This window comes from Xiphias gladius, chromosome 22 (genome assembly GCF_016859285.1).
Source record: "Xiphias gladius isolate SHS-SW01 ecotype Sanya breed wild chromosome 22, ASM1685928v1, whole genome shotgun sequence".
In the NCBI taxonomy this organism is placed as follows: Eukaryota; Metazoa; Chordata; class Actinopteri; order Istiophoriformes; family Xiphiidae; genus Xiphias; species Xiphias gladius.
The window spans coordinates 5,760,221-5,778,617 of NC_053421.1; the positions used below are offsets into that span (position 1 = coordinate 5,760,221).

General features: G+C 42.5%; 1 protein-coding gene across 4 annotated transcripts; it reads right to left on the reverse strand.

Annotated features, from left to right (window-relative positions):
• Nucleotides 1–9,731: 9,731 nt before the first annotated feature.
• LOC120784443 (potassium voltage-gated channel subfamily S member 2-like) lies at nucleotides 9,732–18,351 on the reverse strand. Of its 4 annotated transcripts, none has more exons than XR_005706439.1 (3): nucleotides 18,266–18,351; nucleotides 16,514–16,563; nucleotides 15,769–16,411 (listed from the first exon to the last, which is right to left on the reverse strand). XR_005706439.1 is itself a non-coding variant. In XM_040118280.1 (2 exons), the coding sequence occupies exon 2, from the start codon at nucleotides 11,474–11,476 to the stop codon at nucleotides 10,037–10,039; it is 1,440 nt and encodes a 479-aa protein (XP_039974214.1). In that variant the 5' UTR covers nucleotides 11,477–11,478; nucleotides 18,266–18,291; the 3' UTR covers nucleotides 9,732–10,036. The 4 variants fall into 4 exon arrangements, 1 of the variants encoding a protein (XP_039974214.1); XR_005706440.1 differs by lacking the exon at nucleotides 18,266–18,351 and adding an exon at nucleotides 17,379–17,711; XM_040118280.1 differs by lacking the exons at nucleotides 15,769–16,411; nucleotides 16,514–16,563 and adding an exon at nucleotides 9,732–11,478 and having other exon boundaries at nucleotides 18,266–18,291.
• Between the last annotated feature and the right edge of the window lie 46 nt (nucleotides 18,352–18,397).

Consider the following 18,397-nt stretch of genomic DNA (forward strand, 5'->3'; position numbering starts at 1 on the left):
ATGGGACACGATGTAGTCTTGATTTGGTGTGTTTGCTCAAGTGGATTTGACGTGTAGCCCAGACTAATAGATAAGAAGTGTCTAGGGTGAGCACATTTCTCCGTCTCTTTCCCCCCATTACTCTTCCTGACCAGTGATTGTGTTTGATGTAACAGAGCTTGGAAGTTGGGATTTTAAACTTAGATGTGAACCTGTCTTCACTTCCAAGGTCACTAGTTGTTGTTATTCCTGTCATCAACTACACATTCACAGTGACATACCAGTTGATGACGATTTTTGGCATAGGTTTATCTTGATGTAAAAAAGACATAATGTTTATTTAAAAAAACCACATAAAGCTGCTTAACAACTTTAAAACTATTACAACCCATAAAAAATAAGTGCAATAAAAATACACAGCTCTGTTCCACACTCACATTAGCAGATATCTGGCCCACAGGAAGCTATAATCATCCTTAATGGGAAGACATCTATCTGTAATTCAGTTGTTCTCTCAGATTCACACCCCTGTTGCCTCCACTGGCATAATGATGAACAAGAATTGGCATCTACCAACTGGTCCCTCTTTCATCTTGGGTTGCTGAATCACCTACATTCCCTTCAAGAATGTTCCCAGTGAGTGAATCCCATCACAAGAGTGGCTTTTCATCTTTAATCACTATCAATATGATCACTTTCTCTCTCTTTCTGTATCAGTGGTTTTTGCTCTTTCTGTCCATCCGCCAGTTCTCTGACATAAGCCTGCATGCGGTTTCCTACTTTTCGCTCCTCCTCTCAAATAAATGCCACATCCCTCTCTGTGAATCACACCTGCACATGCTGGGCATTTGGTCATTGACCCTTTGAAACACAAGCTGATGATCACACAGTACTGAGCTGCAATAGTTAAGTAATATCAAGAAAAACAGATTTCATAAAAATTAAAATGATTGGTAATTACTAATTAATATGTGGTAATTATTAATAATTATTATTAATTAGTAAGATGACGGTAAAAAAAATTTTCAACAGAAAATATACTGTTAATAGTGGCAGTGATATATAACAAAGGAATTTGTTAGATAAGAAAGGCTATTTACTCTAATGATAACAATGTGTTTTATCACTAGAATAGAGTAATACTGAGTGATACTGAGTAATATATACAGTGGCTTCAGAAGTATTCTGTCCCTTTCACTTTCTGAACACTTTATTGTGTAGTAGATTTAATTTTAAATGAAAACATATTTTTAGAAATTGTTGGTTCCAAACTTTTTCCGTTTCACATTATTGAGGCCACTGTTCTCCCGGGAACACTCACAAATTTAGAAATGGTTTTATGTCCTTGCCCTGATCTATGCTCCGTCACAATTTTAGCACAAAGGTCTACAGAGAGTTCCTTGGACATCATTGCTTGGTATTCATCCTGACATGCAAAGTGAACTGTGGGACCTTATATAAACAGGCATGTGCCTTTCCAAACTATGTCCAATCAATTCAGTTTGCCCCAGGGGGGCTCCAATCAAGTTCTTGACAAATCTCATGAAAAATTAAAGCAAACAGGATGCACCTGACCTCAATTTGTAGTGCCACAGCAGAGGGTCTGAATAGTTTTGCTTGAGAGGATCTACCAAAAAGAATGGGATAAACTGCCCAAATCCAGGTGTGCAAAGCTTGTAGAGACTTACACAAGAAGACTGGAAGCTGTAACTGCTGCCAAAGGGGCTTCTACAAAGTACTGAATTAAGGGTCTGAGTACTTTTTAAAATGATTTTAGTTTTTGATGTTTAATACATTTTTTAAAATTTAGGAAAGCGTCTTTTCAGTTTGTCATGATACATTATTGAGTGTAGATTGATGGGCAAAAATTGCAAAAGTGAAGGGGTCTGAATACTTCCTGAAGCCACTGTATAGTTTCTGTGAATGATTTGGATTAAGCAGATTAAGCAGTGAAGACACAATTAAGAAATGTCATAACTGCTACGCTCCAACAGCCTGTAAACTGCTTCAGCTGAAACCAGCTAGCTAGCATAGTGTGGCACATCTAGCAGCTGAAGGGCCAGATATTCTCCCCAGGAGTCTGCTAAACGGACAGTGAATATTTGCCTTACATTCAGTAGGTGGCCAGAAACACGTCTCCAAATGACTGCTTAAGTTGTTCTGGGTTTGCTGGATGTGTAAATAGGTAACTGTTTGCTAGCACATTTAACATAACCTTACAAGGTGATAATATATAAATATTATCTTAACAGCTCATTGGTCGTTGCTGGTAACAATGATGAATATTACTTAGTATTATACTTGATAATCGCCTATAAATTATTACCAGTTACTTGTGAAAGCTGTCATACTTGCACTCTAATTACTAACTGTCAAATTACCAGATATTATGCTTGAACATTCATTCCAGTGCCATGACTTTTCATTACATCTAATTTACTTGATGTAATGAAAAGTTACACCAATCAACCATCCCTGTGTAGCTACTGGCATTGGGTTAGGGACATCAGATGACTGCAGTATGTCCATCTGTTGATGTCCATGTCTACTCACAGAATTCACATTTAACAAATATAAACCCATTAGTAAAATCCAGCGGAGTCTTTTGTTTGACTTACTTTTAATGTGAGCGTTACAATTTTATAGCTTTCTGCCTTAAATTGGAAAAAACTGCAACTGGCTAGTGCTGTTTATCTGGACGCTGTGAGTTTTTTTACACCAGCAGACGAGCACACAGACTGTCAATAACCAGTAGTGACCAACGTGTATCTGTCAGAAGGAACAGCAGGCATCCCCACATTTACCGTAGCACACAAGCCACCTCCACCAGCAACTAACCTAAGATTAACTAAAATGAAAAACACAGGGCCAGTTCAATGAGTCCAGAGAGCCAGGCCGGATTTCAGTTTGCTTCCATAATCAGTTTCATTTAGACAGTGCGGTCCCCCTGGAGCTGCTGCAGCATTTTGCACAGTATAATTCTAACTCCAGGTGGATTTCAAAGACAATTAACCATACCAGACAAAGTGCTGCATTGCAATTCTAACAAATTAGGCAATTATCACCATTTCTAAATACTATAAGGGCATGAATGTAGCCCTCAGTATTTAGCGAGTTGATTATCCAGGAAGATCAGTGGAGTAAAAGGGAGAGAGAAAAAAAGGGAGTTGGGCAGCAGTTCTAATAAAAGAATTCGACTCAGGCTATTATATTCCCATCATGTGTCAAAATATGTTATCACAGCCCATGCTACTTTCAGGAAAATTTTACCTACAGTTTCTCACATGTTGTGTGTTTTATCATCTTACAACTGCACAGATCCCATGTTCCACCAACAGCTGAATTTTTCTTTTGATCCAGAATCTGTATTCATGTCTGCTTAGTCTTCACTTGATTACAATCAAAACACGTATTTCTTTCTAGCCCTGACTCACGTGAATTATTTCACCGTTCTCTGTCTTTACTTAAAGTAAAAGAATATCATCATTACCTCTGCATCATGAAGAACTTTTAAATCCCACTCTGTAGTGTCATGAGCCTTGTGGTTGAAGGAAGCTCGATAGTCCTCCACCTTCACTCATATTTCTTGTATTATTGCTGCAGAACACATAATTTTTTTTTTCTAAAACACACCTTACACACCTTGAGATATCAGGATTTTTTTAGGTATTATTTACGCTATCCCATCGGACCTAGGTGGACCTCCATCAAGACTCTCAGACACACTCCTGTTCAAGCTTTACAAATTGAACTGTCTGCACTGCTGTCCTTGGCACGTCCTAGAAGAAACTGATTCCAGAGGGAAGGAATGACACGCTCACGCACATGTACACGCACAAAAACACACACAAACTGCATATACATAGTACATGCAAATACGTAGCACACAAACACAACACACGGATAGACCCACAGATACGTGATCTGTGTGCATCTCCCAACCATTTATCCTCTCACTTTGAAGTTAGGAAAAGCCTGATTGTGTCTGTCCTCTTGACTCGGCCCTCCGCCACCCATCCAAGCGTAATAATGGATCCAATCTGAGTCTGTCTGACTCTCTGTATCACCTGTGGGAGCAGCAGTGAAGTGAGAAATACCTATGGTTCAATTTACCTCAATCTGTGCATGTTTGGTGGTGTGTGCTGGCATGCATGCTCCTTCGTTTTGGACTTTTGGAGACTTTCCCTTAATTGATATGGGGGCTCCTCACATTGTGCTTGAGAATACCCAGTATCTTCTCTCTCCTCTGAGTAGCCAGTCAGGGTTACAGGGCTACATATAGCTACATATAGAGATGCTGTTTGCTTCTAAACCCTCATAATGTAACCGTTCCCTCATTATGTTTCCAACAGGAATACTGATTTAGTTGCACTGCTACTAAACCGCAGTGAGTGATGCTCCGGGTACAGAGTATGGTTACACGTGTGAATTATGACTAGAAACAGCTCAGTAAGGCAAAGAGTTTGACTGTACTTGTGGGGTCAATGATGGGTCCCCATGAATATAATAAAACAAGAATATGTGTGTGTTTGTGTTTGTTTTTGTGTGTGTGTGTGTGTGTGTGTGTGTGTGTGTGTGTGTGTGTGTGTGTGTGTGTGTGTGTGTGTGTGTGTGTGTGTGTGTGTGTGTGTGTGTGTGTGTGCGTGCGTGCGTGTGTGCATGTGTGTGTCTGTCTCTCTTTCCCCAACCATTTTCCAGACCTGTATGATTTCATGCTTAACATAATGAGAAAGCTTGTCTTGGTTTATGTGTGCAGCCTAATACTGGGGTTCCTGAGGGGCTTAGGGGAAATTATACATGCCCCTCATTCCAGATGATCTGTAGAAAAAAAATATGCTCAATATACTGTCGGTTTTACTCCAACAACCTATTTCCCCTCATGCACACTGTGGGCTTAGTTGCCTTATATGTAGTCCATAGAGGCAGAGTAGTAAGATCGAGAGATGTTTGATATGGATTTGTTTGATGTAACAATTGTTAATTGTTTGATGGTCACTTCAATCCCTAAGCAGCTGAGAACCTCCAGGAAGCTGAAATGAACCATAATTATTTTTCCCTTCTTTTGCCAGAATTGTCAAACTAACCATTAGTAAGACACTAAAAGCTGAACAACACTGAAACTCCAGCAAACACTGCAAGAGCGTGTTTTTTTTTGGACCAGCTCCTACGGATAAAGTAAAAAGCTAAAAGGCAAGTTAAAGGTTAATAACGTCTTCCTAGATGTAAAGTTTAGTGAAAACACTGAGGCGTCAGACTTGCACATAGCTTCAGCTCAGCTTCTCTGCTTGCACTTACAAACTAATTAAAGCGTTCTGCTCTTACTGCCACTTCTATGCCATCCAAACAAATCTGCAAAAGTACATCTTTACAAGTGTTGGCTGTTGAGAACAAAAATGCAGTTCCAGCCTTTTAGGCCATTTAAACAGGACTAGATGTGGAGTTTCTTTATAAATCTGGGAAATGGTTTTCATGTAGGTCACTGGTAAAAAAAAATAGAATAGACCTCACTAAGTGTTGGATTGGGCCATTTTTTGTGCAATCAATTGAAAAAAATCTGTGGGAACACTGATTTGATTTAGATTCAAAAACATCTATCTCTGTAAATAAGTCACTTAATGGTAGCAGACATAATGAAGTGCCTGTGGAAGTTTTCTGGTGGAGAGCCAAGAACAGTTTTACAAGCTGGTGGTTTCTTGCAGTCTGAGCTAGTATTTGATACGATATTTGATGAATTGAAATGATGTAATTTTAGTACATTTGATATAAGATGGGCTTGAGAAGTAAGTAATGCTTAAATTGTAGTTTAAGAAAATGAGATTAGGTTTTTACCCATGCTAGCTGTGTGGCAATAGGGATGGCAATGTCAGTCTGTTGGTTGGTCCACCACCTCTGTCCAGACTGAAATATCTCAACAACTATTGCTTGGTTAGCCATTCAATTTTGTACAGACATTCATGGTCCCCAGAGGATGACTCCTGGATACTTCGGTGATCCCCTGACTTTTCCTCTAGTGTCTCATGAGGATGAAATTTGTGACTTTGAAATATGTTGATGACTATCGGATGCATTGTCATGAAAGTTGGTACAGACATTCACATTGCCCTCAAAATGAATTGTCACTCTGGAGATTTGTTAACGTTTCGTCTAGCGCCATCATCTGGTCAAAACTTATAACCAAATTCCTGAAAAGCTAATGATATTCCCAGGAGCCTTAGCTGAACATTGTGGATAAGGGTAATTAGCAAGTAAGTAGGTCAACATAGTAAACATTACACCTGATAAACATTAGCATGTTAGCACTGTTAGTGCAAGCATGTTAATATGCTAACACTAGCATTTCACTCAAAGCACTGCTGTGCCTACGTACAGTCTCACACAGCTGTTGTAGACGCTCTGTCTTGTTCTAAGAAATTTCAGTCCAAGGTGATTTTTGTTCTTTCAACATAATATTCCTTGCAATTTAAGTTGTGGCAAGACCGCACAAAAGTCTACTTTATCTTAATAAAAGCAAGAGATACCCATTAGAACTGAAGTATTTACTCAAAATAAACATGCCAAAACGGTAAATAATGCAAAAGCCATGTGTAAAAAAAAAAGTGAACCCTGGTTGTCTTCCACAAATCAGAAAAATCCAACACGACTTTGATTTAAACATTCTGGTGATGTAAAGCAATCTGATCAGACATCCTTTTCAGCATTACCTGCCTTCTGCATTTGCATCGGATCTGTAGGTGATAATTAGCTATGCCACGATCCATGTAATGAGAGATTATTTTTGGAGATGTTCACAAGTCAGACATGGTGGGAAGAGGCAGAAAGAGGGGGGAGAGAAAGAAACGAGCACATTGAAAAGATCAAATCTTCCCACACTGTTTAAAGCAAAGTGATAGTAGCAGATGGCAATGTGCAACAACACGGAACGCCTGCTTAGTAACAGAGTTTTTATATCACCAATACAGAGCAGACTGGAGATGACGCTTGTGCTGCCAGCTTCAATAAGTTGCCCATTAGACACGCTGTCTGGTATGTTTGTGTACAGTACGTTTGCACACACACAACAATGCACATATGGAAGTACATACACCATTTAGTTTTTATTCCCTGTCAGCTCTGCATTAATGAGCTTGGTGTTTCTCCCACATGTTCAGCTTATATTCATGTTCTTCCTCGTGTCTGGAACCTTTCACCATGTGAAAGGAACCAAATTAAACCAGGCTCTTTTACCCTTACAGGAAGCCCATTTTACATCAGAAAACATTTGATCAAAAGGCCCTCTTTTGATTTAGTAATTAGTTATTCAAATAAAATCTATAAACCAACATGAATATCAGACCCTAAAAACTTTGATGATTACTTGCGAGACAAATAAAATAAAATAAAAGAAAAACTCCCAATGTGCCTCTTTCTTTCTAAATGATGACTCACAAATTTGAGTCCTGATGATTAAAAGAAATGGTTGGACCGGGTTTAAGCTCTGCTGGTCACTAGTAAGGAGGAAAGCATACTTTTGCCATGGCCTTCCTCTAATCATCTGAGCTGCCATCTGTACTCAGCTGTGTGCCAGACAGGCCCTGGGCCTTCCTTACATCTATCACCACCGTCAGAGGGTAATGATACAAGCGAGCCAAAGGGAGGCAATGGAGGGGCCAGACATATCCATCTTCTTCTTCCATCTCCAGGGGTCACAGTGACCTACACAACCGGGTTGACCTACACACACATACAAAGCCCTGACTTTTGGATTTGGAAGACATTGGCCAGGTCTACTAATCTTGTTAATGTTTCTCCAATGCCTATAGTTCTAAAGTGCAGCTCAATCTTGTCCCATATTCTATAATTACTTTCCTCTCCCTAAGATGGGAAAGATTAACTACTGTTCTTTTTTTGGTATGCCTCTCTTCATATGTTAAAATGTCACCTGTTGTCACTGTGAACTCATATACTGACTTTTCCATGCTAGTTTTCTGCCGTGGTGCTTTGGATTTGCTCCTGGGGGAAAAGCCTTTAAAGGTTTAGGAGTAAACAAAAGGAGACGGATATAATTGGTCTCTGAGGGTAAATATTATTTCAAATGAGCTTGACAGAACTACTTGGAAAACAACCGCCTACACATGGATTTCTCATTAGGACAATCCAAATGAGCATGACCTTGTTGCTGATGTGCATTTAAATAACCACTGTGCCATTCAGTTGTTATCTCATTCCTGGAATGAATCAAAACTCAATTCTAATATTGTTACGATGTTTTGGTATTCACAGAGAATTTTTAAATGTTTAAGTCTATATAATAATTCTTTTTCTAGTCTTTTTTCTAGTAAAATAACAAATTTAAAAAAAAACATGACAAATTATTTTTGTCTCTGGGAGTCTTCTGGGAGTTCCTGTTCCGCAGATGACAGCCACTGGGCCACAGTCTCTGGTTTATTATGTTCAAACTAATTACTTCTGAGTACCAATATGTATGATACTTCTGCCTGTCTACACATATTAAACTAAAGACAATGAATTTCAAATTATCCATTCCCCACTGGAGGAGATTAGTTTGATTGCTGGAGACACTGAAATGTGCATAAGTGTATGACTTATCTGTAACTTGAGAAAAAGCAAAGTACTGACAGTGATGAAGATGCTGCTGTGCTGTTTTTCCAATCACAACCATCTTGATGAGAAGGTTCAACTCAAAATAATAATGGTCATTTCTCATCTCGAGATCTGACTTCGAAATAAAATGCTCTTTAAATTAAAAACTGAAATCAGTGTAGCTAACTGTTCCAAAATTTGAGATGACAAAAGAATTGACTTTTTAGAGCCTGGGCCTACTTGTATCAAATGGCTCTTCATCCTTTAAACTGACATCCATGCCCCTACGTGAGCGCTCTCTGTTGCATTCCTGCAGCTGCTACTGCGTCCACTGACAGAGCTGTTTATTGTGATGGTGACCAGAAGCAGGGAGACGGGTACAACGACTTCACTCTGCCCCAGTGGAATAACAAAACTTGTTTTATCCAGGCACCTTGAGACTTGATAGAAAAAGGAGACCTTTGCAGGTTGCTCTTGCCATTCATCTTCTAAGCTCACAGAAAAGAGACAAGATGGAAAATTGCTTGTAGAGTGGAAGGTTTAAATTAAATATAACATTGAGAAAGAAAAACCTAGGACTATGTTGACTGTACTCCCAATAGGCATCAGAAGCCACAGATCATGTCTGTATTTATTCCATCAAAGATAGGAGGAGGTTTATGAAACTTTAAGTGTGACTTCTGAGTGTGAAGCATCTCTAGTTTTTCTTTTTGCTAGCAATATGACACCATGTCTGTGGATGCCAATTAATTCTGAAATACTTGACAGTTTATCAGTGAAGTGAATTGATTAATAAAAAGCAACTGTTTTTGCCAGCTGAAATGGTGATGTGGCCAGACAATAAAATCCTCTGAGAAAAAATGTATTCGACATGTCATCTCTGAAAGGTTGTTGCTATGGCTGTCGAACTGTCTTAGATATTGTGTCAATCACTAAAGTAAAGCCCTCTTTCCCCCCTCAGGCTTAAATGTATTATCCCAATCAGTAAGACACACATAGGAGGACTGTGAGACCCTCACTCTGCACATTAAAAAACAAGGAAGTGCGTTATGTATTTCTTGTTTAATACAGTTTGCTTGAACCACACATCTCAAGTAATCTTGTTGCAACACCACAATTACACATCAACACTCTTTCAAAGAAGGATACAGCTGGAGTTACTTTCAAAAAAGATGTGATCAGGACAAGTACAGCTGGAGGGTGGACAACAGTGTGACACCTTTTGGGACTGTCTTTCGGGCTGCAGGGTTAGATATTATATTCAGGCTGTCCTGTACATTTGCCTACTTTCTCAATGTCACTGACACACAGGTTAACACGTTATTGCACTGAGCTACAGAGAGGCAAACCGTCAAACACCAGTGGAAGGAAGTGGGCTTTCGGGCCAGCGCTTTCAGCACCCCGGACAGCTCCTCACGCAGCCGCATTGAACGGACGGCGTCACCCAAGCTGACCGGGTGCCCCTGATGGAACCGTTTCAGTGTATTGATTCGTTCAGACTGTGTTCGCTGGGTGAACTCCGACTCATGTTTGATAAGCTCGCCATGAGGGATTTGACTTTGTGTGCGTAATAGTTCCTCAGGTTGACTGAGGGCACCTCTTTTATCCCCTCGTCAAAATCACAGCTTCTCATTGCGATCTCCAGCTGTTTTTGTCTCTTGTAGAAGAGGGAGAATTTATTGAAAATAAGCGTGATCGGAAGCACAACTACTAAGATCCCAGCCAGGATACACGCCGAGGCGGTCAGCTTGCCCGCTATGGACACCGGCACCACGTCTCCATACCCAACGGTGGTCATGCTGACGGTGGCCCACCACCAGCACGCCGGGATGGTGGAGAGATCCTCGCTGTCCTCTTTCTCCACCGTGTAGGCCATGACGGAGAAAAACGACACCCCTACAGCCAGGTAGAGAAGCAGCAGGCCCACCTCTTTGTAGCTGTTCCGGAGGGTGGCCCCCAGGGAGCGCAGCCCTGTGGAGTGGCGGGCCAGTTTCAGAATGCGGAAAATCCTCATCAGCCTCAGCACTTGCGCAACGCGTCCCAGGTTAGCCAGCGCCGGGCTGCTCTCCACCACCAGGTTTATAAGGAGTGTCAGGTAAAACGGAAGTATGGACACCAGGTCTATAACGTTTAGCGGGTGCTCGAAGAAATGCAGAAGATCTGGCGCCACTACGAACCTGGCGACCAGCTCCAGAGTGAACCAGCCGATGCCAAAGTGCTCCACAGTCTCGAAACGGGGGTCCTCTGTGGGTTGCCCCTCGCCGTCCAACAGGCTGAACTCGCTCATGCTGTTCATGCACATGGTGGCGATGGAGCCAAGCACCACCAGGATAGAGAAGATGCTGATGATGCGGCTGGCCACCGAGTAGCCGGGGTTGTCCAGCATTAACCAGATGCGCCTCCGTGCGCTCCCCAGCAGCTGTTTGTCGAACTTGGTGGCGTCGTTATAAAACTCCAGCAGCTCGTCGAAAGACGACGTGGTGCTCCCTTCATCGCTCCGCTCGTCCCAGTCTTCTCGGTCCTGGTCCATTTTCCTACAGTGGTAGGCGCTGCTGCAGCAGGAGTCAATGAAGAACTCGTTGATGCCCCAGTACTCGATCTCCTGGCTGAAGGAGAAGATGCACAGCTCGGCCATGACGTGCAGCCGCCCTGTGTTGTAGAAATTCAGCACGTAGGGGAAGAGAGCCGGGTTTCTATCGAAGTAAAACTCTTTCTCTGTGTCGTCGTAGTCGTCGCACAGCTCCAGTATGGACTCTTTGGACTGACAGTGGAGTAGACGCGCAAGCCTCGTCTCGGGGAACCGGGAGAGAGTGTCGGACTGGAGACGCTTCTTGAAGCCGCCCACGTTGATGCGGATGGCGGCGTTGTCGTCCGCGTGAGCCCCGCCGCCCGGTTCCCCCAGGACGTGACCCGTCATGTCTGCAGAGAGGGACACACATAGACGCACGGCGCGCAGCGAGAGAGAAAGAGTGACAGGGCAAACCCCGCTGACACAAAGAGGAGGACAGTTAGGAAGAGACAGCACAAAGAGAGAGGAGAGAGAAAGAAGAGAAGAAGGGGAGATATTTTGAATTGAAGCCCGGAGACAGCTTTCGTGCTTTTAGTTAATGCCACAGATGCTTTTAAAAGTGAAGGACAAAACTGATGCCCATTTGCTACAACATGTGTTTTGTTTTTTGTTTTATTTACAATTACAAACAGCTACAAGAAGAGCGGTTATTTTCTTCCTTGGCTTCACTGAAACAAAGACACATGTAAGAACTTACTTTAAAGCGCTGCCAGTTCACGGAATGTTCCTACAAGAAGACTCTGCATTTCATCTCCAGTGAATGCAGAGTGCAGTTTGGGGGGGTCAAGTTGTGCTCGTATAATAAAGGCAGAGACTTCCGTCCGCTGGAGTCCAGACAGGCGCGTCCCTGTCAGGCTGATTCTCCCAGCTCCCGGAGGAGAAGGAAGGCTCTTGGGCTCGGCGCGATGTCAAATTTGATGTTGCCTCCAGAGAGAAAGAAATTGGCGTCTCTCTCTCAAATAGAGCCTGTCCGAGTCTTTGTTGAAGCTGGCAGTCCTTACATCGTGCATTCACCGGGCTTTACACCTTATCCAGCTACAGGTATCGGGCGTCAATTACGGGAGCCATAGGAACTGATACACGCCCTGGCAGTCGCTTTTGTTTGTGCGAGGGAATTCCTCTCTCCCTCTCTCTCTCTCCCTCTCTCTCCCTCTCTCGCTCTCCCCCCATTCTTTCTATGTGTTGCTGCGCAGCAACACGTAGCCCTCCCTCCGCACCGCCCTCCCGAGGTGATCTCAGCATCGTGGTGTTGAGGGGCGAGGCGCAGTTCTTGGAGGAGAGGGAGTCGCCCAAGTAACGAACGCACGGGAAGCATCCAGACAGAGGGGGAAGAAGGGTCCAGTGTCACCGGATAATAATGACTTAGCGCTAGAACCTACAGAGATGGCATGGGAGATTAAAGAAACAAACATTATTTAGTATAGTAATATCACAAGCTAATGTCGGAGACACCTCCATGTAAGAATGTTAATGAAAGAAAATGTGCCATAAGAGAATATAACAGCCACTCTGTTAAGGTGGACTGCAGCAATTTAGAGTTGCACTTCCATAGAGTGCAGGGGCTCACAAGAGGTGGATTTTTAAAGAGACTGGTCAAAACCAGTACAGCAGAGGTCGAGGTATCTAGACCTTTATTCCATAGTGTTGGTCTAGCCCCAAAAATGCTTGCATCTTTCATTAGACCCGCTCTGCCTGGTAAACACCCACACCGTGAAAATGGCTTGAAACCCCACCTTGTAGCGCAGAATTCCCCTTAAAAATCTCCTGTCTCCGGGCCAAAGCCTTGATAATGCTGATGACACCACCAGGGGCCCATTTTGTTAAACTTCGCTGCAGAAAACATTGTACATATAAAACTACATTTGGTATCGAGAAGCAGTATAATTCTCCTGTGAGAATGTCTCATTATTGTTTTCTAGTATTATTGTCAAAATCCGGGTGTTTTTTACATGGATGTTTACAGGATTGTTACATTTGTGGACTGATGCTTTCATGTAAAGGTCGCAATTGACTGTTGACTGATTCGCCCTCATGAAGCCTGGATCAATAACATTCTGACATTCAACCCGTGCCAATGTCTCCTCACTCGAAACCTTGTTTACTAATCCTCACTGCAGCGTATGTGGCGAACTATGATGCTTGAGCCAAGATGCAAACCCTCCTTGAGCTTCCAACATCGACCCTCGCCACCATCTCCACCACCTGCCCCTCCTCTTCTCGATGCAGTGGTGACATCATTAACAGCCCCGTCGGGCAGAGCATAAAGCCGGCGTTGAAGCCGTGGCCTTGCAGAGCAGCCTTGCTCCTCATCGATTAAGTGCTGAAAGGTTTGTTTCACATGTCCCAGTGTGCCTCATGAGGGAGATAGCGGCTGCAGACCGACGCTTCCTGGTAGGAATTCTCTTAGGTGTACGCTTGTTAGTTTAGCATCAATCAGCTGTTTGTCGGCAGGCACAGGAAGGTACGATGCAAGGAAATTGTTGATTACCTCCAGAACCGATGAGTTCCTGGCTAATATAGTGCCGCTGTACTGGGAAAAACATTAGTGCGCTCTTGTTTGTGCTGTTTGAGCACTTGAAAAAATACACATGTACCCTATTTTCAGTTCGAACACACACATTTAATCAGCCATGATCATACCTGCAGCACTTCATACTGTTGGATGAGAAGATCTAAAGTGAAAGCTTCAACAGCAGCTGTAGCTCCCTCAGGATGTACCACAGTGATCACTCCAGTCTCTCTTCTCCCTGATGTCCTTCACTGGCTACCTTGTTTAAGACAATGGTTTAGCTGCATTGTTCCACACTAGCTTTATTGTATTGCAATACGTGTTTGAAAATATAGCCATAGGCTCCAGGCAGCACTGGAACTGTTTATTCCTAAATAGGATCACTTCTAGATTTTTACTCCCAGGCATCCAGCACATTAAGATTTCATCGCATTTTCTTTCTCCCAACAAGTGGAGCTAACATGAACACTGAGATTGCACTTTACGATTTGGGACACACACAGGCCATAGCCTCATTCCGAATGCTTTTAGGAGTTTAATGCCTCTTCAGGTATTCCCAATATGACGGTATTATAGATAATCTCATACGCCTCTACAGATCCTCTACACCCTCAAACGGCAGGTAGGATTTGGGGAGCTTAACAAGAACCTTGCGAACACACACGACCACTCTCTGCCAATTCGGTTACTGTAAAATTACAGACTTTTTCCTATTAACGCTCCTCACTTGTGTGATCCATCTGTGGTTGTGTGGGAATGTTGGGTTATGATTATAATCCCATGTAATCTATCATTGTCCTCATCCAGCAGGGTCTTATTGACTGCCTGGGTATCATCCTCTGCTCCCTGTGATTCCTTAATGTTTGTGATCTGTATTGTTCTGATTATTTCTCATCATATTTCCTCTCACTGTGTAGAAATGTCAAATAATCCCATGTTGGCAACAACATTACTGTACTATGGGACATTTGGATAGTGTTCAGTTGTCACAGCTTTTAGGATTAGGTGACAGTGAGTGTTCATCCTTCACCTGCTGGAAAATGCTCATTGTCTGTACGGGATATCTGATGTAGGTGAAAATAACGGGTGTCTTTTTATTACGCAAGCTCCATCAGTCCTGAATGGTATCTCTGACAGCACACACACACACACACACACACACACACACACACACACACACACACACACACAGACCTCCCCAGATTTCATTAGCGTAGGTGAGGAAGCTTGATGTTTGTAACATCGACTGCCGTCAGGACTTTGTTCAGGATTACTGAGGTGGTTTGTTCTAAAGTATCTGTGCTAACCAGACTGTCATCTGCAGATTATTCACTCTCTGCTTTTCATTGAAAACAGGTTGCTTTTGTTTCATTCTTCTCCCACATGGTTGAGTTTAATGTGCTGCTTTGTGGAGGAGGAAATATTCCTCATAGCTTATTTTTCAACAAGTCTCCTTAGATCTGCTTTCTCATTGATAATGGGCCTTGCTTTTCAATACACTCACGTAAAAATACCTGCAATCAAATTCCCAGTGCAGTAAAAAAACAGAAATATTATCAGGAAACTATACTAATTAAGCATTAATTCTGCTGATATATTATTATACAGTATATGACATTATTCGATTGTTAGCCTCTTGTCAAATCTGACAAGCATTAAGAATCTCCCGGACTGTTTTTAGGAGCAAAAACTGAGACACAAAAATGTGTATTCCGAATCTTTTAGGTTCCTCCTGCATTTTAAATCACCCTCATTTACAAGCAGATTCTTTACACTCTTGGCAGGCTTTCATTCACATCTCATATCTTTCGATGGAGACCTTTGTGGAACCTCAGTATAAATTTTATCATAAAAGTATAGACTTATTGTCGTGTCTCAGCCCCAACAGTTGAACATTAGATAAAGGATTAGTATTAAAATATTAAAATGATCTATGGCTTGAATTTCAAGCTCTGGCCTTAAATCATAATAATCAAACAACTGTGTTTGCCCAAAGGACATGATTAATTGCATATCAAACAATGTAGATTTTTAATTGATTGTATGATTAGGGTCAAAAACGGTTGGAAACTAAAGCTTTAGTGCTTATACATGCAGTATATTTCAGTTAAGGGACCAACCAATTGCAGAGCTTTTAATCATTCCAACAGTTTGAATTTCAATGTTCAAATCTCATATCCACACGGTTAAGAGGAGACAATCAATCAGCCCATTTATCAGAGGGGATCAAGTCTTTTAGCAAAGTGAGTGAAAATGACAGAGATAGAGGAAGGGGAAGAGATAAAGAGTGGCTAGAGAAGACAGAATGAGAAGGACACAGAAAAGAAGAGAGCGAGTAAGAAAAGGATGTGAATATCTCTCTATCTCCTCTTTCCTTCAGAGCCCGAGGTGCAGGCTCAAGTGAGAGTGTGTAGGAGTTTTTTGTGTCGACTAAATCTGCTGCTCCCTATCTTTTGCTCGGCTGCCTTTATCGTTCTCTCTCCTTCGCTTTCTTTCCCACTCCCTGACTGTCCTTATGTGTCTCTCTTAACATTTTATATCCACTGTTTTTATTCTTCGCTCATCCTTCCCTTCTTCAGTGCTCATACATCTTTCTCAATTAGAGGTCAAGGCTCAACATCCTAATCCTCGACTGAAAACATCAGGGTGGCATCTGAAGCATCTCCGAGGGACTCCATAACCGCTGGGGAAAATTCCCCCTAACCACGACAAAAGCTGTCAGTCAAGGCTCTCTCCGAATGGCTGCCAGCACCGATGGATGAACCAGCAGTCTCCTGAGAGATTTATAGGAAAAAGTTTTTAAAAAAAAAAGAAACAGGGTTGGGGGGGATCTGTTTAGTCATGTTATTCCAACATGTGACATGAAATGTGCTTACATTCATCTCCGCTCTTCCCCTTCACACCACAGTAATCACATCAAATGGGTCTGGGTTGTTAAGGCAGAGAAAGCAGGGTGACTCAGGACAAAGCTCAGACACAGAGGGAGCTGAATGAATACAGATAGAAACTGGAGACACTGATTCTCCCGCTTCCAGCTTTGAGGGTTATAAAGTGCGAGTCTCAGTTATAGTAGTTATAAATATAACATATTAACAAATTATGACACCCGCGTCCATCTGACTGGAGTCGAGCTGCTTCAGATGATGAGCACTAATTGGCTCTGATGACAAGCAATAATATGTAACACTAGCAATGACCTAAATACAGAGGCGGCTCCTTGACAGTAATTGAAACGATAGGATCTTGCGCTACGTCTGCCCATACAAGGAAATGGCACAGCATTGTATGGCTACTTGCAGCTTGTTTCTGTGTTGAGTCCATGTTCCAATGATGTATCACTCAATATACGGTGCTGTATGTGGTCAATCTGAGATTTTTGAAGTCTGAAGCCTGTTTTTATATGTGGATCTAATGCTACTTCCTGTGGAATATGAAATGCAGTTATGTGGTAGTAATACAGATTGAGACGTGGCCCTCATACCAGTACGTGCTTTTGTTAAGTGTATTTGTGTCAAGAAATATCGAATATTTATATATGTATAAGGTTTGTATTTGAAGGGAAACAGCAGCCCCATCTACACAGGATAATTTTGTTTATGTAGAGCACACCAGAGCAAAGAAGCATTCATCAGTCACCTATTCACAGGCAGGAAGCCCATCAGTGAGATCCCATAAAAGACGACACAACAGTGTGTCTCCCTTCATCCCTTTGACCGGGGACATACGCACAGCTGGACTTACACTGAGTGGAGATCAGATACTGTCCTCCTTTTTAGTCATTGCTTGCCACGGTGGCCCATGTTTCATTTTCCTTACAGCTGCTGACGAGGTTTCCAAAAGCGGTGAGGAGCGGTGGATGGGAATAAATGCGTGGACTCATATACACGAAACGCCTGCTGTCTGTGGGTAAGAACATCATCGGTCTAACAAGGGGGACATCATGGGACTCTTTTAAATCAGATGTGTTGTCCAGCCATCTGGGAGACCGTGACCCAGATTTCTCTGCCATCCTGAATGTGCCCAGCAGGTGGCAACTTGTTTAACAGCATCTGGAGAACCGGTACCCGAAGCCCAGAAGGCATATCCCAGAGATGGATATTTGGGTTACCAGCAAAAAAGAGTTTCATGTATTCATTTAAATTAATTTTTAGATGCAATTTTAATAGTAGGATTTACTCTCTCCAGCACGATCTAGGCTACACACACACGCACTCCACGATGAATGATGCTTAATGACACCAACTTAAAACCCTTGCTCCTGGATAAGATGGCCTTGGCGTTTGCACTCGTCAAAAACCCATCGCTTTCTGCAAGGCTTACACTAGCCACTGTTTCTGAGACCCGGGAGGTTCAATGCCACTGCCAAGAAGAAAATTAAATTCACTCTCCGTTTCAACCCAGACACTATAAATCTTGCGGCCTTTTGGCTATTTCCGCCGACCCTGAAACAGAAGTCACAAGCAGGAAGTACAACCTGTTGGAAACTGACTGTTTTTCTATGACTCCAGCGTTTTAACCATCTACTTTCGCCTCAGTTCTTTCCTACTTCACATCGCACAATAACGTGACAAGTGTTGCATCAAAATAAACGTGTTTTTTTCTTGACAGGTGAACCGATATGTTCTTACGTTTGCGCCCGGTGTACGGAGCTCTCTTTACCGGCGCAGCGGAATGGCACCTGTTCTCGTTATGGTGCCTTCAGGTGCACCTCGTAATGTCGTACATCCGAGCAGTTGCTCACCCAGTGAATATAAACAAAA

What these genes read in the sequence shown, in the direction of transcription:
- LOC120784443 (XM_040118280.1), bottom strand. Translation starts at nt 11,476, where the DNA reads ATGACGGGTCACGTCCTGGGGGAACCGGGCGGCGGGGCTCACGCGGAC.